General features: G+C 49.1%; 2 protein-coding genes across 2 annotated transcripts in view; one reads left to right on the forward strand and one right to left on the reverse strand.

Annotated features, from left to right (window-relative positions):
- The window catches only part of LOC142560617 (RING finger protein 11-like), a 32,616-nt gene extending 14,627 nt beyond the window's left edge, over positions 1 to 17,989 (reverse strand). The window contains exon 1 of the mRNA XM_075672840.1: positions 17,314 to 17,989. Coding sequence (XP_075528955.1) covers positions 17,314 to 17,424 — 111 coding nt within the window. The 5' untranslated portion in view covers positions 17,425 to 17,989. The remainder of the gene's footprint in view (positions 1 to 17,313) is intronic.
- Positions 17,990 to 21,302: 3,313 nt separating this feature from the next.
- Positions 21,303 to 25,670, forward strand: LOC142560618 (uncharacterized). Its single transcript, XM_075672841.1, has one exon. The coding sequence runs from the start codon at positions 22,939 to 22,941 to the stop codon at positions 23,317 to 23,319; it is 381 nt and encodes a 126-aa protein (XP_075528956.1). The 5' UTR covers positions 21,303 to 22,938; the 3' UTR covers positions 23,320 to 25,670.
- The last annotated feature ends 201 nt before the right edge of the window (positions 25,671 to 25,871 follow it).

Genomic DNA, 25,871 nt, shown 5'->3' on the forward strand with positions numbered 1-25,871 from the left:
GTCACATCCCTCACAGATACTAATCAGAGAATGCGGTTGTTCTCAGTGAGCGGGCTCGTTGTAGCACATCACGGTGACCATGTTATCTCCGCTACGCTGGAGTGCACTCTCGCGCTCATGTACTGCAGTCTTGCCGTGATACATGGTGCAGACTGGCTTTGTCCTGCAGCAGCTTGACCAAAGGACAGTAGCCACATCCAAACTGTGTATTTTGCACAATAGCTCAACACGAGCTCCCAAGGCCTCTAGCCAGGAGCGGCCAGGAGTGAGCGCATGCTGGCAAGCGTTTGTGTGGCCTGATCTCAACCGATTTCAATGGTTCGAGGCTAGTTGAGCTTTCAAAATTAATTGAAATTAGCGAGACCCAATGGCTATGACAATGATTCAAAGTGTAATTTCCATGTGGGTGCATTAGTTGACAACCGTCGTACTTCCAGAAGTAGGTAACTCTTATCGACATTCGAAATTTAGATTTTCGCTTAATTCCGCAGGTTTATTGACCGGCGTCAATAAATATACACAGTAACAGGAGAAGCGACAGGCCTCAAAGGCTTTCCCGCCTTCGACCGGACAAATTATCGCAATGGTACCACGTGCGATCCCCGCCAAGGTACTGCAAGCAGCTACAAGGACACCTTCCCTTCTTGCCTCCTCCTCCCTAGCGGCGCCCGAGGACAAAGGAGAGGGAGGGGGGTAAGCGGAGTGCCTAGAGGGACCTTAGGAGTGCCGGCGACACGGCGCCCCGGCAACAGTTCCCGTGGTACGTCCTCGCGCAGGTTTGACGTAAGACCTGCGTGAACCCTCGCCCTTCTCGTACGTCAGCCCGTGGAGCGGACGCCCGACAGCTGTAGCGCGACGTCGCCCGCCGCGCGGCCTCGTTAGCCTCGCCAACGAAGCTAGTCCAAGCATATGGCGTAAAGGCCGCACGCGCTGGTCAGCAAAACGCGTGTGTATCTCGAACACCACCAGGGCCGAGATGCTATCGTGATAGCGGGGCGCGTCACCTCGGAAAGCGCTATTTCTGGCTGCTGCTGCTGCCGCCGCCGTCGGCGACGGCGGTGACGAGCTGGCAATAGCACCCGGCTCGGGCACCCCCACTAGGCCTCGATCATTATTCGATTAATTGCAGCGTTAAGTAGCCGCGAAACTTGCAGTGTGTTACGTGGAACGCCGTACTGGAGGGATTAACTTTGTTTCTTTTTTTCTGAGGGATTAACGTGGCCGCTTCTGCCGGGAATCGATCCCGCGACGTCGCGCTCAGCGTACGTATTTTCGGACGGTCACTTTCGGAGATGTATCGCTTTCGGTGCGCGCCGATTGGCTGGTCGAGCCAAAAAAAACCGCTCGAATCACGCGCAACGCGCTGTGAACTGTACACGGTCGGGCGAAAGTGACGGCATCGCCGAAAGAAAGTGGTCGTTCAACGCCGCGCAGCCACCAGGAGACCACCGCGTCACGATCTGTATACGCTTTCGAATCGCGCTGCAGACTCTCTTGCGTCGGTTGCACGGTTGCCGTCACCGAGACAGGCAGGCGTGAGGTCGACGACCCCGCTCTCCGCGAAGCTGGTTCCCGTCGGTTCTGTGCCACTTAATTGGGAACCCGGCCCGGCACCTTTTGCGAACAAACCCTGCAATACGCCTCCCGCAAGGGGTACGTTCATGGGCGCAGCTAGTCTGCTCAAAACGGAGGCGCCGAAAATTGGGCCGGCGAAGCCCGCGTGTTAAAAAAAGAACACTAAAGCGAAACAATAAATCAGTTTAGACTAACAAAGCATAACAAAACTCCGAAGGCAGTCATTTCAAAATAATAGTTTGATTATTAGATGAGACAATGAAGGTCGAAGTATCAGTATTTGAATTTCGCGCCGAAACGCGGGTACGTCAATGTGACGTCAGGTGTTCCAACGTATGTTTTCGCATCTGGGCCGCGTTGGCTGAGCAAAGGTTCCCGAAACATGCCACGTTAGATATTTGGTTCCTTTAGAAAGCAACGTAGTCAATCTGTACCGCTATATATACTTAAGTAGACCCTACAAGATGCCATCAAAATCTATGACGTCACGGCGACCACGTGCGGGAACTTCAAGACGCGTGGCCACCCGTCTTTCGTTCTTGCGCTTTTTCTCGCTTACCAAGCGTCTTACCATGGTAAGAGTGTTGTTTTTGGAGTCGTAGAAAGGTAATTTACTGATGCAGAAGAAATCATTATTCTCTTTAGTGTCCGTTTAAGAACAAAGGCTAAAAAAAATAGACAGAAAAAAAAACAGACGTCTACACGGCAACGAAGCTGCGACGTTGCAATGACGCAACTACACGAGAAAAAAAAAAAAAGCGCACGACGGGCGTAATGACACCCGACTCGGGCCCGACTCGCAACGACAGTCAGACTCGAACACCGGGCCCGAACGGCTTCTTTTGATGAGCTTCGCTGCACGATGGTTTGCGCGGGAGGGAGGGGGGCACCGCCCTTCGGCGTGCATTGCCCCCCATAGGAAGCTCTCCAATTTCGCAACGCGCGCGCGAAGCCCGAATGTCAGTGAACGAGCGAAACTGCCGTTCGTTCGAATTGCTGCTGCGCGTACAGCTATAGTCGGCACCGACTCAGCTCTGTCTTTATATCTTCTTCGCAGATCCCGTTAACGAAAAAAAAAGAAAGAAAAAAACGGCCTCGAGGGCCTCCACCGCATTCTTTCACTATGCAGCAGCAAACGACGGCTACCGTGGCCGAACTATCTAAATAAATATATAAATTTCACACAGAAGAAGACATGACGTTCACGGCATTCCTTTTTATCACAAAACTTCCAGTTGCTTCTGGAATTGAGGCTAAAGGCGACAAGTCGCCGTACGAGACCTCGTTCTCGCCAATTGCAAGCAGCAGCTAACAGCGCGGAAGAACATGTACGAAGTTCATCGAAGATGAAGACAAAAAGAAAGAAAGAAAAAGAGGGGGAAGAGAGAAAAAGAAGTACGTAACAGACCTCACCTGTACCAGTTTGATTAAAAATATACAAGATACAACTTGTATAAACACACAAGTCGTATACAAGCACAACACAAGTACAAGCACAGTTCACGCGTGGTCAATAAATAGCACCCGCCGTGGTTGCTTTGTTTGCTTAGTTGCTCAATGGCTTTGGCGTTGCGATGCTAAGCCCAAGGTCGCGGGATCAAATCCCGGCCGGGTGAAATGCAAGAACGCCCGTGTACCGTGCATTGGGTGCACGTTAATTAGACCCAGGTGGTCGAAATTATTGCGGAGCCCCTCACACACGGCGTGCTCACGACGGCGTGCCCGTATGTGAGGGGCTCACACTACGGGCACGCCGGGCCTTATTTCACCCCCATCGAAATACGCGGCCGGAATTAGATCCCGCGCTGCGTTGACCAGTGAGAAGCACAGCTCCTTCCGAATAAATGCCTCACCGACGACAAGCGCCTCTTCTTTTTGGGTGGCATATCGCCTCCGGCCTGCTGCTGCTGCCGCGGTAAAAAAAAAAAAGAAAAAAAAAAACTAGGCTATGCTCGCGCCGACGTGCCCTTCTTCCTCCTTCTCTGCACTCTCCTAGGTGGCCGACAATGCCATGGCCACGGTCTTCCCTATACACGAGGTATGTCCCAAAAGTTCGTTCAGTACGTTAATAAAAAGAAATTAGAGCTATTTCACAAACATTTAGACACATCGATGTGATCAGCTTCAAAATATTCCACATTGGGCTGGTTCCACATCGTAATTCCATTGCGGGAAGCACCCTTCTATGTCCTGTTCTGTTAAGCGTTTCAGCGGCGACGTAGTTTCGAATTGTCGAATGCCTGAAATCCCGCCCCAGAAGCATCAGTTAGCATTTGGGGGGGACTCCAATCGACGCTGCGAAAGTGGTTGGCCAGCGAAGCTGTGGTATCACCTGATCCGATAGACCAATGTGACGTAGCCTTGAACTGGGTCCTGCCGAGTCTGAGCCCGACGCCGTTGTGCATACTGAAGTTGCTGTCCCTTTCGTGGTTCATCGTATTCGCGCTGCTCTTCAGCCGGCCTGTCTGTAACTAACGTGCTTTGGGCAGGAACCGCGGCGTCCTTCCCAGCCCGAGCACGACGCCGTTGTGCGCATTGACGTTGCTGTTCCCGTCGCCGCTAACCGTTTTCACGCTGCTCTTCGGGAGTCCCTAACTATGCGTGGCCTTTCCATAGCGCTATCACAACACAAATCAGTTTCTAGGCGGGTTCTTCTTTCAAATATGAAAGTATAGTGACGTCATTCCCTGTGTCGTATGCTACAGTTGTTGCTTCTCGGAAACTGCAGCTTCTGCAACCGTAATCTTTCCAGGAAACGCTTGCGACGAGCGCTATGCGCGAAGGCGAGCTTTCCGGTTCTTTCCCCCCCCCCCCGCACGGCCGGAGCTGCCGCGAGGAGGCGAGCTCCATCTGGCGGCAATGCAAGGAACCCAGTGGCGCACGCCTTCGTCAGTGATTGGTTGACTTGTCTGTCGACGGAGACGGAAAAATGCCGGGATCCTAGTCATTTACAGCTTCGCTGTGAAAACGGGTCAACCAAGAGTCGACGCTAAATCAGTCTGACGTACATGGTGGTTCAAACAATTCTATGAATAAATATTGGATATTTCTCTATCCTTCCTTTCTCAAGGTCATTATTTACTCATTTCGTACCTTATTCGCATCGCAACACGCGCAATTACGTCGACCTTGCCTTCCTTAGCATCGAGAATGGGTTGACCTTTTTTTTTTTACCATGATGCCTGGTGGGCCGATCCGTATATTGGCACTAATTACGCCCGCACCGTTAATTTTACGTACTCTGCGGCTAAATCGTCGCTTCTTGCGGGCACCGGCGAAGCCATCTTCCAGACACCGCTGCCTTGCGCGAGCCCAGCTTAGTCCGCGCGAACTCCCTCCATTTCCCAAAAGTGTGCCGTACGGCAGCTTTGCCTCAACGTGTCTATCCTTACGGCAGTGCACCCTTTACAATGGTACAGTGCAGTGTGGCTAATTTTCGACTATATTGGCGCTAATCACGCCTGCACCATTAATTTTACCTACTACGCGACTAACTACACCTGGCCTGGTCGAGACACACTTTGATACCATTCCCGCCTCGTTACGACCCTCTGGATGCGCGAAGGGGCTTTTATTTTCGTTGTTGCTGGAAGTGGTTACAAGATACCCAGATATGCCAAACCCGCGTGAAGTCAGCTAAGAAGACCTTGTAATACAAAAATTTCCAGGGGACTAAATACAGCAAGTAGAGAGGGTGTTTAAGCACCGTGATGGAATTGCGCGACAAAAGCTCATGCGATGTCAACGCGGAGTGTCCGGAGCATTGTAGCGATGCGTTCCTCTTTCCGACAAATTTGGTAGCACGCGGCGCGCACGATCACTCAGATGCTTCAGAATCTGCACGCAGGGAGGTCTCGACCTTCCATTGCGCAACACGTGGTACACAATTCCATGGCAGCCAAAATTTACGATCACCACGTCTTAGCACGGTAAGAGTTTGGGCTAGTTGGTGGCTCTTGCCCTGCGAGCATGTTTACCGTGCTTAAAGCGCGAAGCTACAGGCAAGCAGGGACAAGAAACAGCACGGACAGCGCTGACTTCCAACTGACTTTATTCGCACAAAGAACTTATACGGGACGGCACAATGAAAACACCAAAATGGAAGTGCAGAATCATCACTGTCACCTTGTCACACCACATGATTTGACGTATATACATGTAACAATCGTTCCAAGTGTTGCGATCAGACGACCTTGTTCCGGTACCTCCATTTTGCTGTTTTCACTGCAGTCAGCGCGGTCCGTGTTGTTTCTCGTCTGTGTCAACATTTAGCCACGCGCTGTAGCGTGTTCAGGACCAACACGGCAGACTTTCTATTTGCTTTGTTCTTGCGCGCTCCATTTTTTTACACCCCTTGCTCTGCGACTTCAGTTCGATTGCGTATTCGCAAATACAATTTCCGTCGCCGGTGAAGACCTCTTGCAAGAATTCATCGCTGTCGTCTGGCTTTCCCGATCGAGTCAACGTTCTGCACATCGCAACGTTTGGCCAGAAGTAAGCAGTTTCTGCACCTCCTTGGCTAAAACATTTTAGAGCGCAGCTCTTTGGCGTCCGTTCCTGGGTTTCGCGTCGTCGTCGGCCTCGTAACCAGCTCCGCCCCCCTTTCATCCCCCCAGCGCTAGCAGCGACCGACTGATACCGCTGGATGCCGCTGACGCCGCTAGAGAGTCAAGATAACGTGACTGCATAGAACACCGTCGCCGCCATGCAGAAAGAGGAGGAAAGGGTCCCCCCCCCTGTTCTTGTGTGGCGGATAGGGTGCTCTTCAGTTGCCGACGCGCCGGTTATTCGTTGTCCCTGAAACCAACTCCGCAGCTGGGGTTGACTCACTATCGGCGTCAGCGGCATCAGTCAGTCGCTGCTATCTCTTCCCTCCTCCCTTTATCGTGTTGTCCGCTTGCTGCGCGCGCTTCTGCCCCCATCGTTTGCCGCTGGGTGTACACGCCGCCCCCCTCCCCCCTCTTCCTGCGAGTCTCCGGTTGTCAAAGCGCCGGCTCGAACTTAATTCCTTTCTTCGCTCCTCCTCCAATGCAACCCCTGTGCGGTGGCAATCAGAGAGCCAGATCGGTGGCGGCGGATCTGTATATGTGCACCGCCCGAGCCGAAATTGCCGCTGCCGTTCGCCCTGTGCGGTGGCAATCAGAGAGCCAGATCGGTGGCGGCTTGACATAAAGACAAACAGCAATTTCTTAACACTTATGCGGGAGAACATCCCGTTCCTCTCGCTCGTAACGCGTCCCACGGCTGTGACAACCTCGCGAGGCACTTGTATAGATCTCGTCTTTGAGAATCAAGCATTGGTGTACCAAGTCGAACATATATCAGTCTATTTCTCCGACCACAAAGCTTCCTTCATGACTGTCAAGAACTGTTAGTGGAGTCTTTGTTAAAGGAATACGTGTGAAAAATAAAAAAAAAAATTCTGTGATAGCGCATACATGTGTTGCTCGATTTCTTTGCCTCAATCTATCGAAAAGGTGAAACAGCTTATTTGCTGCGCTCAAATTTCGCATTAGGAAGTAACGTAATCGTCGGTAATTTTTTTTACGTATTAGATAGTTTTGTCGCGAGGATTGCTATAAGAAACAATAATCTAGTGCAAATATATTCTGATAAGGCATTTTTGTTTGCGGACAGGAATCTTGTCTCGTCCGAAGCTTGTCGTTCGCAAGTGTTTTTGCCATTTATCGTCCGCCTTCGCTATTGATACTGGCTCGGATTTTCTCTTACGAACAATTCTAGCATAAAAGGTTCTCGAAGAAAACATTTTTGGAACATGGGTGCATTTTCTTAAAGCAATCTTAATAATATAGGCTTGTAACGCCGTCAGAGTGGTGGCTCAGTACCTGAACAATTCGCCTACACTTTTGTAAACACTGGGTTGAAACCCTTGTACCGCTGGAGGCCGACTGCTTGATAACGGGCGGAGTTGCCTCCTCATACCCGGTATCGGACGTTTTAACGTACAACGGGGCTCAGGGTTCTGCCATCCTCTAAGCAGCTTGGTGGCGAACATAAGGTATGTTAGCCGCCCGTTGTCTAGCCACCGAAGACTTTTCTTTGCTTTTTTGTGTTTTTTTTACGTGTGCGAGGAAACGTTTACATATTTCGGAGGCGTTTGCTACTCTGCTTGAACGTGTGAAAAGAAAACTAATAGGATGGTAAGTCAGAGTGCCAGATAAATAAATGAGGGTTGTACAGGTCCACAGTTCGTCAGCCTTAATAACTAACACAAAAGAAAATTGGCTTCCCAACACCGCGGCTCTTGGCCAGCTCAAAGCGCTGGCATTCCTTAATGATGTCGTTGACGGTCGCACAATTTCGGCACATCAGCAGGTTGAACGCGTCGTCTGGTATTCATTTCAACATGTGTCTAACCGTGTCTGAATATACACCATCTCACCTTAGACCTTTCGCCAGAGCCCCTGCACGCCATTTGGGGTCGAGAAACGACGTGCCGGCGTATGCGGTGGACCCACAGTGAGCATATGGGAAGACTGTCTCGAATGGCAACGCAGGGTGGCGGCCATACAGAAGGAAGAACGCGAAAAATACCGGCGATGTTATGCCTGGATGAATTTTACGCAAAGGTAACTTAAGGTAGGCTGCCATCGCAATCGTGGTGATCGACGAAGGCATTATTTATTAAACACATCGAAGCACACCGGGCCAAAGGGTGTAGTTGACGCTTCGATTCGCCCGCTCGATGAGCGTCCTGTTTCTTTTTCTTTCACAAGTTTTCAGTCTTAAATAACTATAATTTAGTGTTTAAAACTTTCTTTGCGGACATATTACGAAACCGAACGCTTGCTTTTACCAAATTCCGACTTATGACTCACTTTTTCGCGGCCGAGCGCGGCAATTTCGCCAAAATCACGACGTTTTTCGTATACGTGCTCCAAGGCGGTACCCGCGGTGATGAGAACCAATATGGCGCCGGCGAAGACCGTGTCGCTACCCTCAAGGACTGGCTTGGTATCGAGGCGCCCCTAGCGCGGGAGCAGGAGACATGAAGCGTTTCGGCGGCGGCAATATATACGGTGTGTGTCGCTACACTGCCTCCCCGCTAATCGCATTAACCGTCGTCCTGAGATAGCTTCTGCCGCATTTTTTTTTTTTTAGGACTCCAGACGAACGAGGCCAGACACACCACAGGCGCGATGTGAACGGAGAGGAATACGTCCCCGGTCAGAAGGGACGGGTAACAGGTAATTAGCACGCTAATTAACTAATGTTTCTATTAGCTATCTTTTTCAAAAGAAACGCTCGTTCTCGGCACCTCAGGAACAGAGCGGCGGGAAATCAGCGGCGCCCAGCGACCTCATACGAACCGCACAACCCTGCTGATCGGTCGGTCATCGACAGCCCGGAGCGGCGTCAAGGGCACCGAGGCACGCGAAAACAGAGCTTATCCGAACAGCGCCGGCGTACGTGTGCAAGTGCAGCGCAAACGTGCGCTCAGTGTTGCGGCAATGGTAAACAGAGGACGGACACGCCACGCTGAGCTATCGGACCCAAACAACGCGAACGCGCCCCGATCGGACCCAAACAACAACGGTGCACGCGCCGGCCGCGGCTCTGCGCCGCCAATCGACGCATCTCGGTGACGTCAGAGATCGAGGTCGTGCTCGGTCGCGCTACCGGAACAAGGGCAATCGCAATTTTGCTTGCTTAATTTTATTTATTTTTTAAAATCCATATCGACCGAGTGGCAACTCGGTGGCTATCGCGTTGCACTGCCGAGCTCGAGATCGCAGGCTTCCTTGATTTCTCGTCTCATTTTTCTTTGTTTGAAAACAACGACTGCCCTGGCTAGTAACCGCCACTTTTTCCGCATAGAATATGCTGTCTCTGACGTCTGTTTCTAGCCTCTATCGCGGGTCCGATTCCGTAGATGGTGCACTTTAAATATAAGTGTCACTAGGTATGTGCCCCTGGGACCACTGCGCATGTGTGTCTTCGACGACCATTTTGGCGACATTTTAGGCATATGACACTAGGGCGACGAGGTACGTATGTGCAACTGGGGCCACTGGGTATGTGATGACTACGATGGTGATAATTGTAATGACGCTGACAACTGGTGGCAAATATTTGGAAGGCGACTCGACCTTTAGCTGGCATCGATAAAAACGCCAGCCCTCCAGCACGCCTCTCCCAGTAAATTACACGATTCGTACGCCCCATTATCCTCCCCACACTCGCCCACGAAGAGATTGTCTTTCACCGACTTCAACTAGACGTCGAATCGCCTTCCTACCATATTCTTTTTTTCTAATGCTTTCTCCACGATATCAGTTTATATACTGCTCCATCCTCCATGGCTCGGACGGGACATGGGTGTCCACCGGCTACGCCCCCACCCCCTCAAAAAAAGAAAAAGAAGAAAAAGGTATGGCCACATTGCAAAATCCGTTATCACCCTGGCTAGACGACATGATAGGGCGAGGATTTGAAGAGACTCGTCGAAGATACGACGACCCTGCACATGACGCGACACTGCCGACCGGAGATGCGCGACCGTTTACACAAGTCCTGCTGTACGACGAAACACTGCGACCATACTACGCGGTCGAATGCGTTCCCACCGCAACTGACACGCCACCGCACACGGCTGCTCTCCGCCTACACTTTTTACAAGTCGAAGCCAGTCACAGGCGCTTCGCGTTCGACGATTTATTACTTGTAGCATTTCGTTTCGAGCACGATCAGAATATTTTGATGGCGGGAGGTGACACCTGTAGTAGATGGATCATCTTCTACCTGCAGCCGCCATCCCAAGGACAAGAGACGTCGCTGGGGAGCGAGTCTAAACGATTGCCCGCTCTCCCGTAATCGAGAGTTGACGTAAGCGTGAAATGGCTACCGGCTAAAGCAGATTGGTTGGAGATGATACTAGCCGCAATCTTACGGCACACCCCGCCACAATTTCAAAACGGGCGTAGTGCACGTTCACACCCCGCCACGCCACACCCGCGACATACTGTGCACTGGGTCCATGTGGACGCAATAGTTTCCTGTCACAGACATAGCAAGTACATCGTTTCCGTCAAACGACCATTCGCAGCGCCCCGGACGCTACCGGCTTGAATACTGCCGGGGCGCCGGAAGCGCCAGGGAACTCGCGGACCGCTGGCGTTGCAAAAAGGGCGCCCAGCGCCAAAAGATGACAATCGAGTGTACACATGGTAAAACTCGATCTAACGAAACCCAATTTTACGAAGTTCCCGATCTAACGAAGAAAGTTCCATTCCCCGGCAAGTTCCCATAAGGTTCAATGTTGCCACTGGCCCGAATTAACGAAGCTAGCTTGCAATTAAACCCGATTTAACGAAGTTTTTTCCAGAAATAAATGAGTGAAAGGAAGCTGCGACATATCTCTAATTTTGGCGCAGACGGGTTTTTCTCCGAGCGTGCGCTCTAACGCTATCGCCTTAAAACACCTAGGCACCCCAGTCACGGTGTTATAGCTTTATTCTGACCAGGCTGCACGCCGCGCCCATGCACGGAACAACGGACTCCACAGTCGCTACCGCTCTTACGTACAACATGGCGCTAGGGGCGGCGGTAGTTGGGCCGCCCCCGCGGGCTTTTCTTTACACGCGCAGGCGTGGGTTAACGGCAAATACAATGCCGCGGTACCTTTCGGGTGTCGCCAAGTTACAATTTCGGATTTCGAAAGACCGAAAAAAATCCCTTTCTCGATTTTCCGAACTTCCCGATTTAACGAAATGATTCCAGCGCGGCCATCACTTCGTTAAATGCCGAGTTTCAACTATAGTGCCCTGTATCTGCCCTTTGAGCGTCGCTATTGGAAATGACCAAACTTCAGCGGACTAGAAGTTACAGCTTGAGTGATAGCGTGAACAAACATTTAGAAGCACTCGGAAGTAATATTTTCTGTAGCTTTTTTGGGCAGGTAACTGGCGCATGTAATGCGGTCTTGACTGGTTGCCCGGATGTTGTCGTTTGAGCGCCCGGAAAACGGCTCTGGCTTCTGGCTCAAGGTCACTCGAAGGTCGCCGAGAACGGGAGCCATAAGCATTTCATTATTAAAAGACAGTTCGCAACGCAATCGGCCACCAATGATCCGCGGCCTCGATATGCTTGGGACGTTTCGCAAGCCGGCCATGATGCATGCAGCTCCGGGTGGCCCGACAAGGAGGAAAAGGCGCATGCGAGTGATCACGCCATACGCACTATGTACACTTTCCAGGAAGGAAGAGGAGGGAGGGGGGGGGCGGAGTGTTAGCTCTCGGCTCCTTCCTTTCGCCGGTGACAGAGAGAGGACAGGTGCAATGCGACAGTCGGAGGAGGAAAAAAAAAGAGAAAGAGAAAACACCTCGGGGCACGCACAAGTAGCCGTCAGCAACAAGTCACGTGACCGGCAGCGTACCTGTCGTGCGCGAAGCCGCGTACGCTTCTCCCTCTAGGTGCAAGAAAGACAAGACTGACGGCGACTTTTTTTTTTTTTTTCTTATTCCCCATCTTCTTTGTCGGCGTATACGTGGCTGCCTTTTAATTCGTTTTCGTCCCTCTCCGGTCGAGACATTGTCATTGGATTGCCTATTCACTTTGACGGATGTCCAGAAGCTGCGTTCGCAATTGTATTTTCCTCTTTTCCTGCGCAACCCACGACGCAGTTCAAGTACAGAGACCCGCTAGCAGCGACAATTTCCCGCATTACTCAGGCAAGCAAACAAACAAACAGAAGCAACAAGCGACGTTACGTCATTTCGTACGCGTTTGTCACAAGGGGAAGAGTAGAGGTCGTCCGCTCACCGTTCATTAAAATCAGTCTACACGATATGCGTGTCCTCGTCTTACCCTACTGTGGAAAGCCACATAGCTCTCGTGTTACAGAAAGTTCCCCCTCCCCACGGTGTTCTAATTATTATCATTATTCTTACTGACAAACATCAGAGTTCCCTTCCTGTACTGTGCATGAGTACACATGATTGTATCGTGTTGTACGATTAACTTGCTTTCACGTCCACCTCCTGGCCTTTTTCTTTTTTTTTTTTTCATCCCGTTTCTTCGTCCGTACCTCATATTATGCCGACTGCCACATTTGCCTTTCTTGTACATTGTGTTTTGCGTATTAGTTTTCCAAGTGCACAATCACAAAGGCTCCGCGCAACTGTTCCCCGGGTGCTATAATAAATGTTTGAATTAAAAATTAAAATTCTGGGGTTTTACGTATCTCAAAATTACATGCGAGGTACGCTGCAATGAGGAGACTACGCATTAATTTCGACCACCCGGGGGGGTTTCTTTTTTAACGCGCGCCCAATGAACAGCACATACAGGCGTCCTTGCATTCATTACCCGCCCCCCCCCACACACACACACATACACACACATCGAAATGCGGGCACGCCGCAGCCGGCATGTGAACCGGCGCCCCCTCGGTCTCAACAGCCAAAAAACATTTGAATGACTGATTAATAATTCGGCGAAGTAACATGGGTATGACCGGCTTCAAAAGCCAAGCCGGGAGCGCATATTCTCCCGAGGACCGTATTTTCCGAGAATTCCTCATATCCGATTCCTTACCGTCCGTTCCGCCGAATGGCCGATCCCGGAGATATGCAGTGGCGTTTCGCGGTTTAGCGCGAGTCGAACGACGTAGTGCATAAATAACGTTAAATTAAAGAGAAAAAAAATTTAAAAAAAAATACGAAGGAAAAGGTTAAACACGATACCACGGGCCCTACCCGCCGTGGTTGCTCAGTGGCTATGGTATTGGGCTGCTGAGCACGAGGTCGCGGGATCGAATCCCGGCCACGGCGGCCGCATTTTCGATGGGGGCGAAATGCGAAAACACCCGTGTGCTTAGATTTAGGTGCACGTTAAAGAACCCTAGGTGGTCAAAATTTCCGGAGTCCTCCACTACGGCGTGCCTCATAATCAGAAAGTGGTTTTGGCACGTAAAACCCCAAATATTATTATTATACCACGGGCCCTGCTGTTGTTCTCTTTCACTGTACACCGGTGCAGTACGAATCCAAACACGAAAGACGTTCAAACGGAAGGGAGATGGACCAGGCTTGCAGCCACGGAGGAAGGGGGATGCATCATTGTACATCACGTAGCTCTCTTTGTCCCCTCCTCTTACGCGCCGAGTGGCCAGAGGTATATTATGGTCCGAAATTCTTCAATACGAACCGACTTGCCCGGCAACATGCACTACAGAGTCATTTTTTTTTTTATTAGCGGGCCATTTTGCGAACGTTCGCAACTCCCTTCTCAGAACGCCAGGCCTATTTCCGACCTATTGTAAGCGTTTTATAAAGGTAAGAGTGATTTTGTGGGAGTATTCTATGGAATGGTAATTTACTAATGCAGTTCGTTATTAGTTTTATTTTCTATTTAGTGCCCCTTTCATTCACCGTCACAACCACTTTCGAAGTCGACGGACAATCGCAAGAAGGAAATCGCAGGGGGAGAATCGCTCGTTTACTTTAACTGAAATGTACAAGTTAAAGACAAGGGGGCAACGAAAGTGGACGAAATAACTGACCGCAGGCGCGATGCGAAACCAACGACCTCGCATTACACCCTGAGGTCGTGCGACGCTCTTACACAACTAAATCACTTGCGTAGTGCACAAAGCGAAACGCGGCTAAATGAATTCGCGGGTTTTACGAATGAAATAATGACGACATTATTACGAGGCCCGCCGAAGCGCGCGCGAGACTCAGGGTTAATATTTCGACCGTCCGGGTTTCTTTAACGTGTACACCTAGATCTGAGTGCACGAGCTTGTTCCACTCTTTTCTTTTTTTATTATTTTTTGTTCCATCCCGCCCGCACCGAAATGTTGCTGCCGCCGCGGTCGGGGATCGAACCCGCGATCTCGAACTACGCAGCGCAACGCGACACGACTGAAAAAATTCCGTTGACAAGACGGAGACGACTCGCTCTTGTCACAAATCTTTCGTCCTTGCAGCTGGTGCCTCTGATAGCGCTATCTTCTTACGATGCGAGTCACTCCCTGACCCTGATGATTGTCCGAAAATAAATAAACTTCAAAACTAAAAGAAAGTAACAACGTAGATGGTGCCCACTCACGTTCCAGAAAAGGAGAGAGAGAGAGAGAGATAGAGAGAGAGAGAGATAGAGAGAGAGAGAGAGGAATCAACATAAGGTGAGGCTACAGCGCTACATGGCGTTTAAAGCGCGGTTATCATTAAAATTAAGTACTGGAACACAGTGCAAGCACGTGAACTGTCTATACACGAGCGTTCGACAATCGTTAGCACAGCTTGGGCAGCTTGCTAAAAAAAGCACGCGATACGGGTGCCGCCAATGGCGGATCGTGTATCGTTTTTACAACCGTGTTTTTCCTCGGGACTTGTTTTCCTGGCCCGCGCCGGCCGTGCAAGCGTGTAGCACATAGAAGGCTCACGCGTTAGGTCGAAAAAGAAAAAAAAAGAAAGAAAAAAAAAACGGAACAGAAAGCAACAGACATAAATGGCGGCGTCTCGAAATAGAAGGCTATCGCCGTATGCGCCGACTTGGACGGCGGTCGCGTCCTTCTCCAGAACTGGAGAAAGGGTATTAGAACAGCGGAATCAAAAGAAAAAGTTCGTTATTTTTTTTTACTATTATTATTGCCGTCTTGTCATATCGGCGACGAAGCTCACAGATTTTTTTTCTTTTTTAATGCGCTTATCGATACCGCAGACAGGGAGGGCTTCGATACGACCGGTTCCTAGCGGACTTTGACAACAGCGTTATCGGAACGTGGCGGAGCCAGAGGCGGCCAGCCTGTCGTCTATGCTAAGGAACGCTCCTAGTTCCCACAGAGGGAACTACATTAACTCTACGCCTCGTTCGATGGCCCGGTTAGGCTGCTTTACGTCACAATCAGTGCACGTTACAAAGTAGAAAGATAACAAGATGACGTCACGCAATTGACTGCCAAGTCAACTCTATTTACAACATGCACGAAGTACAGTGTTGAAGGCCACCCTGGCAAGAAAGCTGTGAACATACAGCTTGACGAGGCCAGGGGGCCACCACCAGGCAACATCAGTCATCGCACACATCCGCAATACAAACAATAAGCTTTCGTAAGTAGCTTCGTAAGTAGTCATACGTAACGCAATACGGGAGCGAGTAGAAAAAAAAAAAAAGCATCGTCAGGACAAGGCTAAATAATCGTGCAGCCGACACACTACAACCAAGAAATACTTGGTCTCAGATAGTGATGATGACTACGACCCCTTAAAGCTTACCGATAACGTTTATCACCGCACAAATCTTTTAACGCCTTTTGAATCCTATCACACACTAATTCTTCGCTCACGGTGTGTGAGCGTGTCTGCATTAGAGCAAAGTTTTAAGCGCATCGTTACCGTTTGACCCCTGCCCGCAACTGCGCATGCGCGCGGACATTATCCTGCCTTGATCCAGCATGCGCAACTTGAGGGAAGCTGCAGCTGTTATCGGCAACGCATTGACTATTTGCGTCGCGTCTTCTGCTCACGCCCCTATCAGCACGCAGGGTCTTATCCTCATTAAATCGCTATACCGAGACTTCAGCATGACCGACAGTCTCCGTCTGCTGGCAGAATCGAGGAAAAAAAAAAAAGTCGGGCAGCAACAATCGCATAATTAGAAACGCGTCCCGACCGCGCTGCTCTTTCGGCAACCAACCCAGCAACGGCGTATACTCTTCTTCCGTGACTCATCGCCGCCGTCTGCGCGGAGCGTGCAAAAAAATGCGGGAATCGCAGCAGCTGCTCGATGGGAGCAGCTAATTATTCTTTTTCTTCCTTCTTTTCTTTTCTCCCGCGATAGCCTCCATCAAAAACACCCTCCCCTCCCACAAGCTTTCCGGCTGCCCGGGCTTTCTGGTTGCATAACGCCCAGAGCTAGGCTACTACAGAAAGATAACGCAATCAACTACCAGGCACACACACACAAAAAAAAAGAAAAAAGAAAACGCAGACCACTCAGCCAAGCAGACGTGGAGAGATAAGGCAGAACAGAGATAAGAAATTAGGCTAACTAAACGAGCGCAACGTCGTATGCTGAGAGCGAATGTTTGGAACTAGGCTTTTGTGGTTTGCTTCCCTCTCCAGTGAACGAGCGACGTCAAACAAAGAAAGAGAGAGAGAGAGAGGCTATGACGGGATTAACCAAAGAAATAAACCGTCGAAATCCCCGCGCTGCCCACTGGTTCAGCGTTTGTTGATCGCTGCTCAAAAACATGTTCTGCTGAACAGCAAGAACGTACAGTACTTTCGTTTCGTTACGATATTAAAAGAAGCGGCGTGCCCCTATTTTAACCATGACTTTCTGAAACGACGCACTGCATGGCTAGCAAAACCGTGGCCAGCCTGACCAGCGTCTAAACGCCGAACCTGACGCCGAGAGAGTGCGGCGCTATCGTGTTTTATGCACACGACCTCGCTCGAGCGATGACAATCGTACACGGGGCGATCATGAATAGGAAGCAGAGCAGCGGTCGCGAGAAGTAAAACAAGAACAGGCCCGAACAAAGCGAGCAGGAGCCCGTGACGGCGGATGACTCGACAACCAGTTCCAAGCGAAACGTAACTGGTCCAGACGAGGCAGGAGATACCTGCGCAGACGCTAGACAAAAGCTTGCGCCCATTATTACGAATTAAACGCCAAGTAATAGGAAAGGAACAACGCAATTAAACTTTGCAGACTTCGGCTTCATGCAAGGCCAGATGCGCAGCGCGCGCGACAGAAAGCACGCACCTGGTAGGGCGGCGGGGGTCCGAGCTGATCAGCTGATGAGTCCCTTGTGCCTTGGTTATCCCTCAGCAGCGAGATGTCATCGGACGACATCGACTTGAGGCAATTTCCCATGGCTGGCCGATGTGCGGTGGTTGAGCGTGTTGCTTCAGAACATCAGCAGCTGGCAACAGCGAGGGCCGACGGCTCTCGGAAAAACCATGATAATCCGGGAACGGACAACACACCGCGGCGGCCGTCCAAGTCGTCAGCGCGTCTGGTGGCAGTAGGCCTAACGTTGAGACGTGACATGCCCGACGACGTCGTCCGTCGCGTTTACGCTCGTCGGACTGGCAGGAAACTCGGCGGTTTCCGGGCTAATTTGGCACTCCCCTCTGCCTGGAAAGGGTCCGAAGACTCATCGCAGGACGTGGGAAAAGAATTTTGACGGCGCCTGCCTGAGCTTAGACGCTCGGCACGACTGATACGCTGATTACACTCTCGCTCCTTTGGAAGTCCTCCTGCTCGTCGGGTCGCCTTTGTTTGTCACAACACTCATCGAATCGCCCAGACGGCGCGTCGCCTTTTGTGTCGGTTCGCCGGAGCTGGCGCAGGCGTCACCGAGGAACACATATCTACGCGCTGTCGATCAGCGAGCAAAGCACGAAAAAGTCATCGGCCGATGCGTCTACGGTTAGCAGCGAAAAATAACAGTAAACATGACCGACGATCACTGCGCGAACTCGCGACGGACCACGACCGCTGCGCCTCGCAGCGGAAGCAGCAGTAACAAACGTTCAAATTTTCGGACTCCCACAAAGATAAATACGTTCTAAAAATGCTGTGAAAATGACAAATTAGTCTTCATATAAAATGCGCCCGTTCAAAACTTATTTGAAATAAAGGGATCGAACACTTTCGGTCGTGCGTAACCTTACGTAGCAGACGACAGGTTACCGAAAAGCAGTGGCGAAGTGTTGGGCAGCAGCTGTCGACGACAGCAATTTACACACGCCCCTTGATTTTAGAGCACTGTCATCTGGAGACAATGCAGAGGACAAATTTCAGAGAAGTCAGAGGCAGGCAGCCACCCTTGCGACAAACAACGCTGCCGTACGGAGGCAGGCCGTCGCCGATGGCGCGCTCGGCTCACAGTCAGCAACCGCCGTTCCGTGCCCCTTATCAGCCACCAGCTCGAGCTGCAGCTCCACCAACTAGGGGCCGAGGAGCTCATACGGCATCAAGTGGGCCTATGCCAGGTATACTGAAGAAGCCGAAGCCAAAATTTGAGCAGCAGCAGCAGTCACAACAACCTGTTCATCAACCCCGCCCTCCACTTCCATCGTGGAGGTCCAATGCGCCACATCCTCGGGCTGCTCCAACTGCTCAAACGGGTCTCGCAGCTCAGCGCCCGGCGTTTGGAAACATCAACAGGGCTCAGCCAGTAGCTCAGTTCATCCCAAAAAGAGATCAGTCGAGCACCGCTTACAGAATCCCGCCACAAAAGGGCGTCTCCGCCAATGTTCCTGAAGCGGCAGGACGAGCTGTCAGCGACGAAACTGTCGGCTTTCGGATTCCGAGCTTCGGGGTCGCTTCGGTGAAAGGCACGCACGGCTTGTGCGAAGTGTTTGGCGTGCTGGACGGCGCGCCCACCGCGAGCCGCCAGGGACTGATTAAGCATTTCACACTGAGAGAGGAAAGGTCGAGCGTCAACTGCATCTTCTACCAGACGGACAGACCACTCGGGCAACTGAAGAGGGGCACTGTGCTCCGCTGCGTCGGCTTCATGAACCGAACCGGACAACTTTGCGTGGTATCAACGCGTCCGGCGACGGATGACGAGAGGAAGTTGCTGAACGTGCTTTCTACGATCACTGCTGTCTAAAACTGTTTGACGCCCATCAATTTATTTTAATTTCCTCCAACGACGAGAAGTGCTCGGCGTCCCTTGTTTCTTGCGCTCCCGCAGCGTTTATTACTTCGTCTTTTTAAAGTTCGCTAATAAAGTATTTATGCCCTCACTTTGGTCGTATATTACTGGTGTCACACGGTCACTTTCAATCGCGATCGAGCACGATCCGAATCTAAGTACCCAACTACATTCGGCTCCCTGCCGCAGTTGGTGCAAAAAGGCCAATTGCAACCTAGAAATTCGATTTCGATCGGGCTCGATGGCGAACGAAAGTGCGCCGTGTGGTGCGACACTTCGGTAAAGCAGACCCCAGTGACATCCATGCAGAAACAGAAACCTCGCGACGAAACCGAAACTTTGCCACTGACGCCACTCACTTCGAAGCGTCACAAAATGGAAATGGCCACAATGAAAAGTAACATGGCTGCAGGTGCCGTATTTGACATTGCGGCAGGCGTTTACGTTGAGAAGTAACACGGTGATATGTTTTAAATGCCGGAACGGCGTCCGCTTGGCTTTTAATCGCGCGTGTTCCAGTACTTCGGAGTTTTTCGAATGGTTCTGACTGTTCTGTGTCGGTGGAGCCGCCGATTGTGCGAGCTTGAGAAACCTTGACACAAACTACCAAACCGATTTGTTTATTCGTACTCTGCCAAGGCATGTGTGTTCCGGAGTGGCTGACGAAGTGCTCTTTGTTTATCGTCCTTCTTATAACGCTGGTGATGTCTGGGAGTCCAATCCTGTGGACTCAGTCCGTGCAGTGAAGACGCGAAGCACATTTCGTTATTCCATTGGAGTGCTTTCTTTTTTCTGTTACATGCCCTGTTCTTTTTACTTTGTCGCGCATTACGCCTGTATTCGAAGTATTAATCTGATTCGTTAAGTTTTCCTGAAGTTGTGCGTTTACTATTTGGTACACAGCGCCGAGCTCTTGCTGAAGCATCCGTCTGAGAATTGTCTACTAAAGAGGGGGAAAAGCCTGCAGCGTTCTATATATACTCAGTAAGGTTTTCATCGCATTGCTTATAGCAACCATGTGCTGAATTATGAAGAAAAAAAGAATACCTAGTGCTCAAAAAACAAAGGGGGAATCTGAGAACATTTCGTGTTGTGGTTTCGTTGCAACTTCTGCGGCGGGACCGATGGTCGCGTTTACTGCAAATTTCCGGTCGCTTTCGCTCGCTGAAACCTCGCGCTGTGTTTGTCAAAGACTGCCGTGGCCTCTTGCAAGGCATACCATAGAATAAACAACCAACTTGGCATACTGCGCGACGGGATGCCGGCCGGCTTACAATAATAGTATTTCTTTTTTTCTGCATATTGCCAATGTTATGTCAGTAATGATGCAGTTTCTTTCTCTCTCACTCCCCCTCCCCCTTCTTAAAAATTTTTATTCGTATAGTACTGTAGGCTTGTGATGTAGTGCTTTGCTGTTGTGCTTTGACCAAACGGGAAGGTTGAGGTGAAGTTGTGAGCATATACCTCTACTTGTAGTGTAACATCCAACCCATGGTGTCTTTCGTATCACCTGCCTTTTACATTTCTATGCATACCCGGCGAGCAAACCCGTCTGTCCACCCGTCACGTACGACGAGATCGATTTCAAGATAGGGCCCGCAGCAGTGAGCGAATTGACCTTCGTGCTACTTCTCGCTTCTACGCGAACTAAGCGGCGAGAACAGAGCACGCACGAAGCTATCAGCACTCGCACTCTGTTTCCATCGCAGATCGCTTTCAAGATAGGACGCGCGATACGCGGCCGCCGCCGGAGTACGGTTGATCACGGCGGATAACAGTTCGCATCGAGAGAGGAGGCAGCGTCTTGGACCACGTCTGCGTACGAGGTCTACCAAACGTGACACAGCTCAATTACGTCACGTACTACAGCGCTCATCTTCCACGGAGCAGCGGCATCATCCAAACGCGCCATCGTATAACACAAGTGAACATTGCTACTACTCACCTCTTCTCCATCATCTAATGCTGGTATCAGTTAACATTTCGGTGTTGCGACCACGCTTATCGGGTGTTTCTCGCAATTATACCAAACACAGCAGCACACGATGACAAAACAGCAGGTGATTAGTAGCAAATGCTTATGCATGATTTAGATAACTCGCACACAGGAGATTGTTTGTGTAAAATTTTTCTTTGCATTAGTCGATTTTACTAAAATTCTTCTGTAACATTTTTTTATTCCTTTTGTAGTAGTTGTGTTCATGCTGCGATGTTTGACGTGCATTCCTATCTGAACTGTGTGTCACAGAATGTCGCTAAAATACGGGGCCAGTATAATGCAACGATTCCTTTAAGTCATTTGTTTCATTTACCTACCACCAATTAGCCATTTCTAGCGATACATTCCTTTTGTAGTAGTTATGTTCATGCTGCGATGTTTGACGTGCATTCCTATCTGAACAGTGTGTCACAGAATGTCACTAAAATACAGGGCCAGTATAATGCAACGATTCCTTTAAGGCATTTGTTTCAGTTGCCTACCACCAATTAGCCATTTCTAGTGATAATGTAGGCAGCACACAATACGGGCCAGTGACTTAAGTGCAAGAGGCAATGTAACTCAAATTGAATTGTTACATTATTTCTGCCCTGCATTTCTTGTTTGAATGAACTGCCTGTTTTATGTTATTAGTAGGTATACCAGTGTGTATATTGTTGTGTTATTGCTGAATTATTATTGAACAATTAGAAGTAGACACGAGTGAAGCAACATTTCAAGTCTATTTGTATGTGTAACCACGCAATAACAATGTCATTTCTCATTGCCCAGTGACTCAGATATGGGCACACATACAAAAAAAAAAAAGCATTAAGAAGTTAGGTAAATTTTTCAATGCCAGTTTTTTTATTATTTAATACAAACTGAATCACAGGTGGAGTTGCATAACATCACGACGAGTTTGCACTTGCTGAGTAAATTTTGTAATGTGCCCAAAGATTTGATTTTTTTGTGAGATGTTCCACTTTAAATCTGGTGCTCTTAATTTCATCATAGACCACCGATTAAACTTAAGCATAATTAAACAAATTGTTTCATTGTGTTCAGTCAATCATTACATCACTATTTTTTGGGTGAGGTTTCGTGGTAGCAACACTACACAATTTGCTTTCGTTTCAGCTTATTTAACTGAACTCAAAATTGTGCTCAAAGGGGTTCTGTGACACTTCGTAAGGAATTCACAGAATGAGACTTGTATTGACAGACACGACCTTGCAGATAGTTTTGTTTTTACTGTGCTCGAAGCTTTGCCGGCATGGAGTGCTGTCTGTATTTCCCTGCCCATCATCGTGCTGAGTGTTAGTATTGGCATAAACTTCCAACCATTGTGCTCCACTGTGCTGCCTGATCTCACAGGCAATAGTGTTGGTGCATTGGTATTACCTGCCACCACATGGCGCCACTGCCTCATCACTCCTGATATTCTTTTTTGGTTTTTGGATCATCAGGCAGCACCGATTAGTCATGTTGTGATCAGAAATCTGGCTGACAAGACGCCAAGCTTGATGTACCACAATAAGCACAAGTGGCAGGGATTTCAAGAAGCCGAGCAAAAATAACAATAAGCAGTCTTTCAAGCAAGATCGTAGCTGCCTGTACTGGAACGATGTTTGGCTTACGTGTTCATGGGACGATTGTCCAGCGTTGAGGCAGGTTTACTTACGACGTTCAGAGAGTGTTGCAGGGCCCCTTTGCTTGGTCTCAAACACACTTGTTCCCAATGGGCTGCGCATGTTTGCACCTGACGGCATTTCTCTATCCACTGTTCTGCGCAGACGCGGACACCATCGTTCTGGGAGCCGTGTACTCCTTAGCGGAGTGCTTTGAGCCCCTTCCCGACGAGGAGGTCAGGATACAGTGCCCGCACTGCTCTTACAACTGCACGAACCGCGCCTACCTGCGACGCCACATTCGAGTCCACACGGGCGAGCAGCCCTACCACTGCACTTTCTGCTCGAGGAGGTTCAAGGACCGCAGCAACCTCAACCGGCACCGGCGCTGCCACACTGGCGAGCGCCCCTACGAATGTGAACACTGCGGCCTGCGTTTCAATCAGACCAGCTCCCTCAAGACGCACGTGCTCGGACAACACAAGCAGTGATGACGCGTGTTTGCGGTGGCATGTGCATTGTATGCACTTTCACTGTGACGTGCTTCATGCGCCTGCGGCCAATCTGTTGGAGAGCTTTTAGCATGATGGAGACCCACTGGTGCAGTTTTGCATTGGAGTGCCAGAAGGCGAAGATGTGAACAGCAGCACTGATGGTCACATCTTGTGATGCTACATTTAACCAAACCCATTTGTTGGGACGACCGGCTGTATTTCACTTATTAGCCGATGTACATGCGACACAAGCAATATAATTATTGCCAAGGAACTTGTGTGTCCTTTGTATTTGAAAAGCAAAGGGTCTTTGAGCAAAAAAAATGCTTCTAGTCAGTTATACATGACTGATCGGGGCACCACAAGATGTCATCACAAGTGCTGCTGTTGTGTATTCTTTTATTCAATTATATGCTTGTACATTATCACTGTGCTAAAATCCTCTTTATGTTATTGCACCTTTTTTCAAGCTTTCGCACCACCCCGTCCGTATGCCACTATGGTAATACAGTTCAGCTTTGCTGCCGAACATGCTCTGGGCTCAAAAAGGACAGTAGAAAACTTCATGGTGAAATTCACTTCTATACACAGTGGCTAGATATCCGTCTTGTTTGCTTGTTTCGAGTGCAGACTTTAGGCAATGTTTCTTTCTTTCAACAAAAGTGACAACTACTCACACTTTGTCAAAAGATATTTAGCACCTTGTTCCAGTCTTCTTGGAACCTCGCAATACCAACAGGTTGTAGAAAGCAAAGCCATGTAGGGAAGCCAGCTTCACTGGAGCCCACTCTACGAGATCTCTCGATAACAAGGCCTGGGCCTGTTCTCACTATCTTCTGGCAATTTTCATGCATTTTACTTCACCATTATGGAAATTTGCTGTCTGCTTTGCTTCCATACCCTTCCTTAACTACTTTTCTTCACACTCGGCCTTTCTATTAACGTAAGACGACATTATTGTTAGTGATTGGTGCATTGATGTGCCCCTCACCAGTAGAAAGTGTGAAGCACTTTTCCCCAAAGAAACTGTGGTGTTGATGCGTATGTAGGGCATTATAGAAAAATGTATGATACACTATGTCACATTGTGGCTTGTGCTGCAGCACTGAAGACTTCGCTAAGGGTAGAAGACAAAGAAAAAATGGCATCATTTATAAGCATGTGCTAGTTTTAGTCTTATGGATAGTGTTTTGCCCTGTGCGTTCTCGGATTAAGCGCATCAGTGCAAATACTTTTCCCAAAACAGTATGATCAACTGCCATTTAAGGTGTCCCTCACCCAGTCACAGCAAAAATTTTAGTTATACGATGCAAGTTATTTTAAAGCATAGCTCAGGGAGTGTTCTATCGCAAAAATTTTTGAAAGGTGTTGAGTAGTAGCGGAGGTATTAGCCAATAAAGTGTTGTGAGGAAATCGTGCAAGGAGATGGACTACCCTCACCACAGCAGAAGCTTTCTCCTGTTGCCTTGATCGGCACCTGCAATAGACGTTACTCTCGATTTCTTTCTGGTCAGAGTGGAGGGCTGTGATTATTCCTGCTGGTGATGAGACGGCCTGCTTCTACGAAGAGAGTGTCTCGGTTTCTGTTCAAACTTTCAGCCATTCTTGGAGCGTACATCAGTATATACCTTGCACACAATTGTCACCTCATGATTTGAGTGTCGCATTTGTTTGCCATACCTGGTGAGGGACCCTCACACGCTTAAGTTGGCACAGCTCCGATTCATCTTTTTGAGTGGGGAGCGCTGTACTAGCTAGCTTAAAAATTGTTTTTCAATGGCTAGCTCAGCTGTGTATAAGACGTTCAAGAAGTCAGCATTTATTAGGCAGGTTTTTTTTACCTTTTCTTCAGTGGCCATAAGATTACATAGAAAACAGACTATATTCTAGAACTTTTTCTTTTTTTTATACACACATAAAATTGCTCATGGAATTTATGTGCTGAGTCATGGGAGAGGTTCATGACTGCCTTAGTAGTGCAAGAAATAAGACACAGGTGAAAGAACTTTTACACAAGAATATTTATTTTTATTTTTTTCGGTGTGTTGGCGGTTAGAAAAAGCATTTTTCGTCGGGAGTCAAGTTTAGTTTGAAGTTAGTGCTTGTCCTGTCGTTTCCTTTTGCCGTTGTCTTCCTTGCACTATAAGGCAATCATGCATATATAGTTGTGCAAAGCTGTTAAAATTTCAGTTCTAGTATTAGAAAATTTAAAGTCTAAGATAACCTTCATATTTGGAAATCAACGTTTGTGGTGTACATTAAAAGTCAGGGAGTGAGATTGTGTTTATTTAAGAATTTTATGTCAACTATAACTTACTGGCACACTCGGCAAAAAAAAGAAGAATAAATTTCCCTGCCGTTGTTTATGCATCTGTCAGTTACTGAGAGAATTGCAGAGATTTTGTTAAATGCAAAAACATGGACTTGAGCGCATGAACGTTTCTTGAGTGATATTCCGAGACAATGAAAAGCCTGAATAAATTTTGCAGATTTACTTCTGAAAATTGTGCAGCGAGCCTGTCATGCCAAGAAGATTATGTTTGTAAAAA

Source organism: Dermacentor variabilis, chromosome 10 (assembly GCF_050947875.1).
Source record: "Dermacentor variabilis isolate Ectoservices chromosome 10, ASM5094787v1, whole genome shotgun sequence".
Taxonomy (NCBI): domain Eukaryota; kingdom Metazoa; phylum Arthropoda; class Arachnida; order Ixodida; family Ixodidae; genus Dermacentor; species Dermacentor variabilis.

Coding starts and splice junctions, on each gene's coding strand:
- LOC142560618 (XM_075672841.1), top strand. CDS start 22,939: ATGGGCTGCGCATGTTTGCACCTGACGGCATTTCTCTATCCACTGTTC.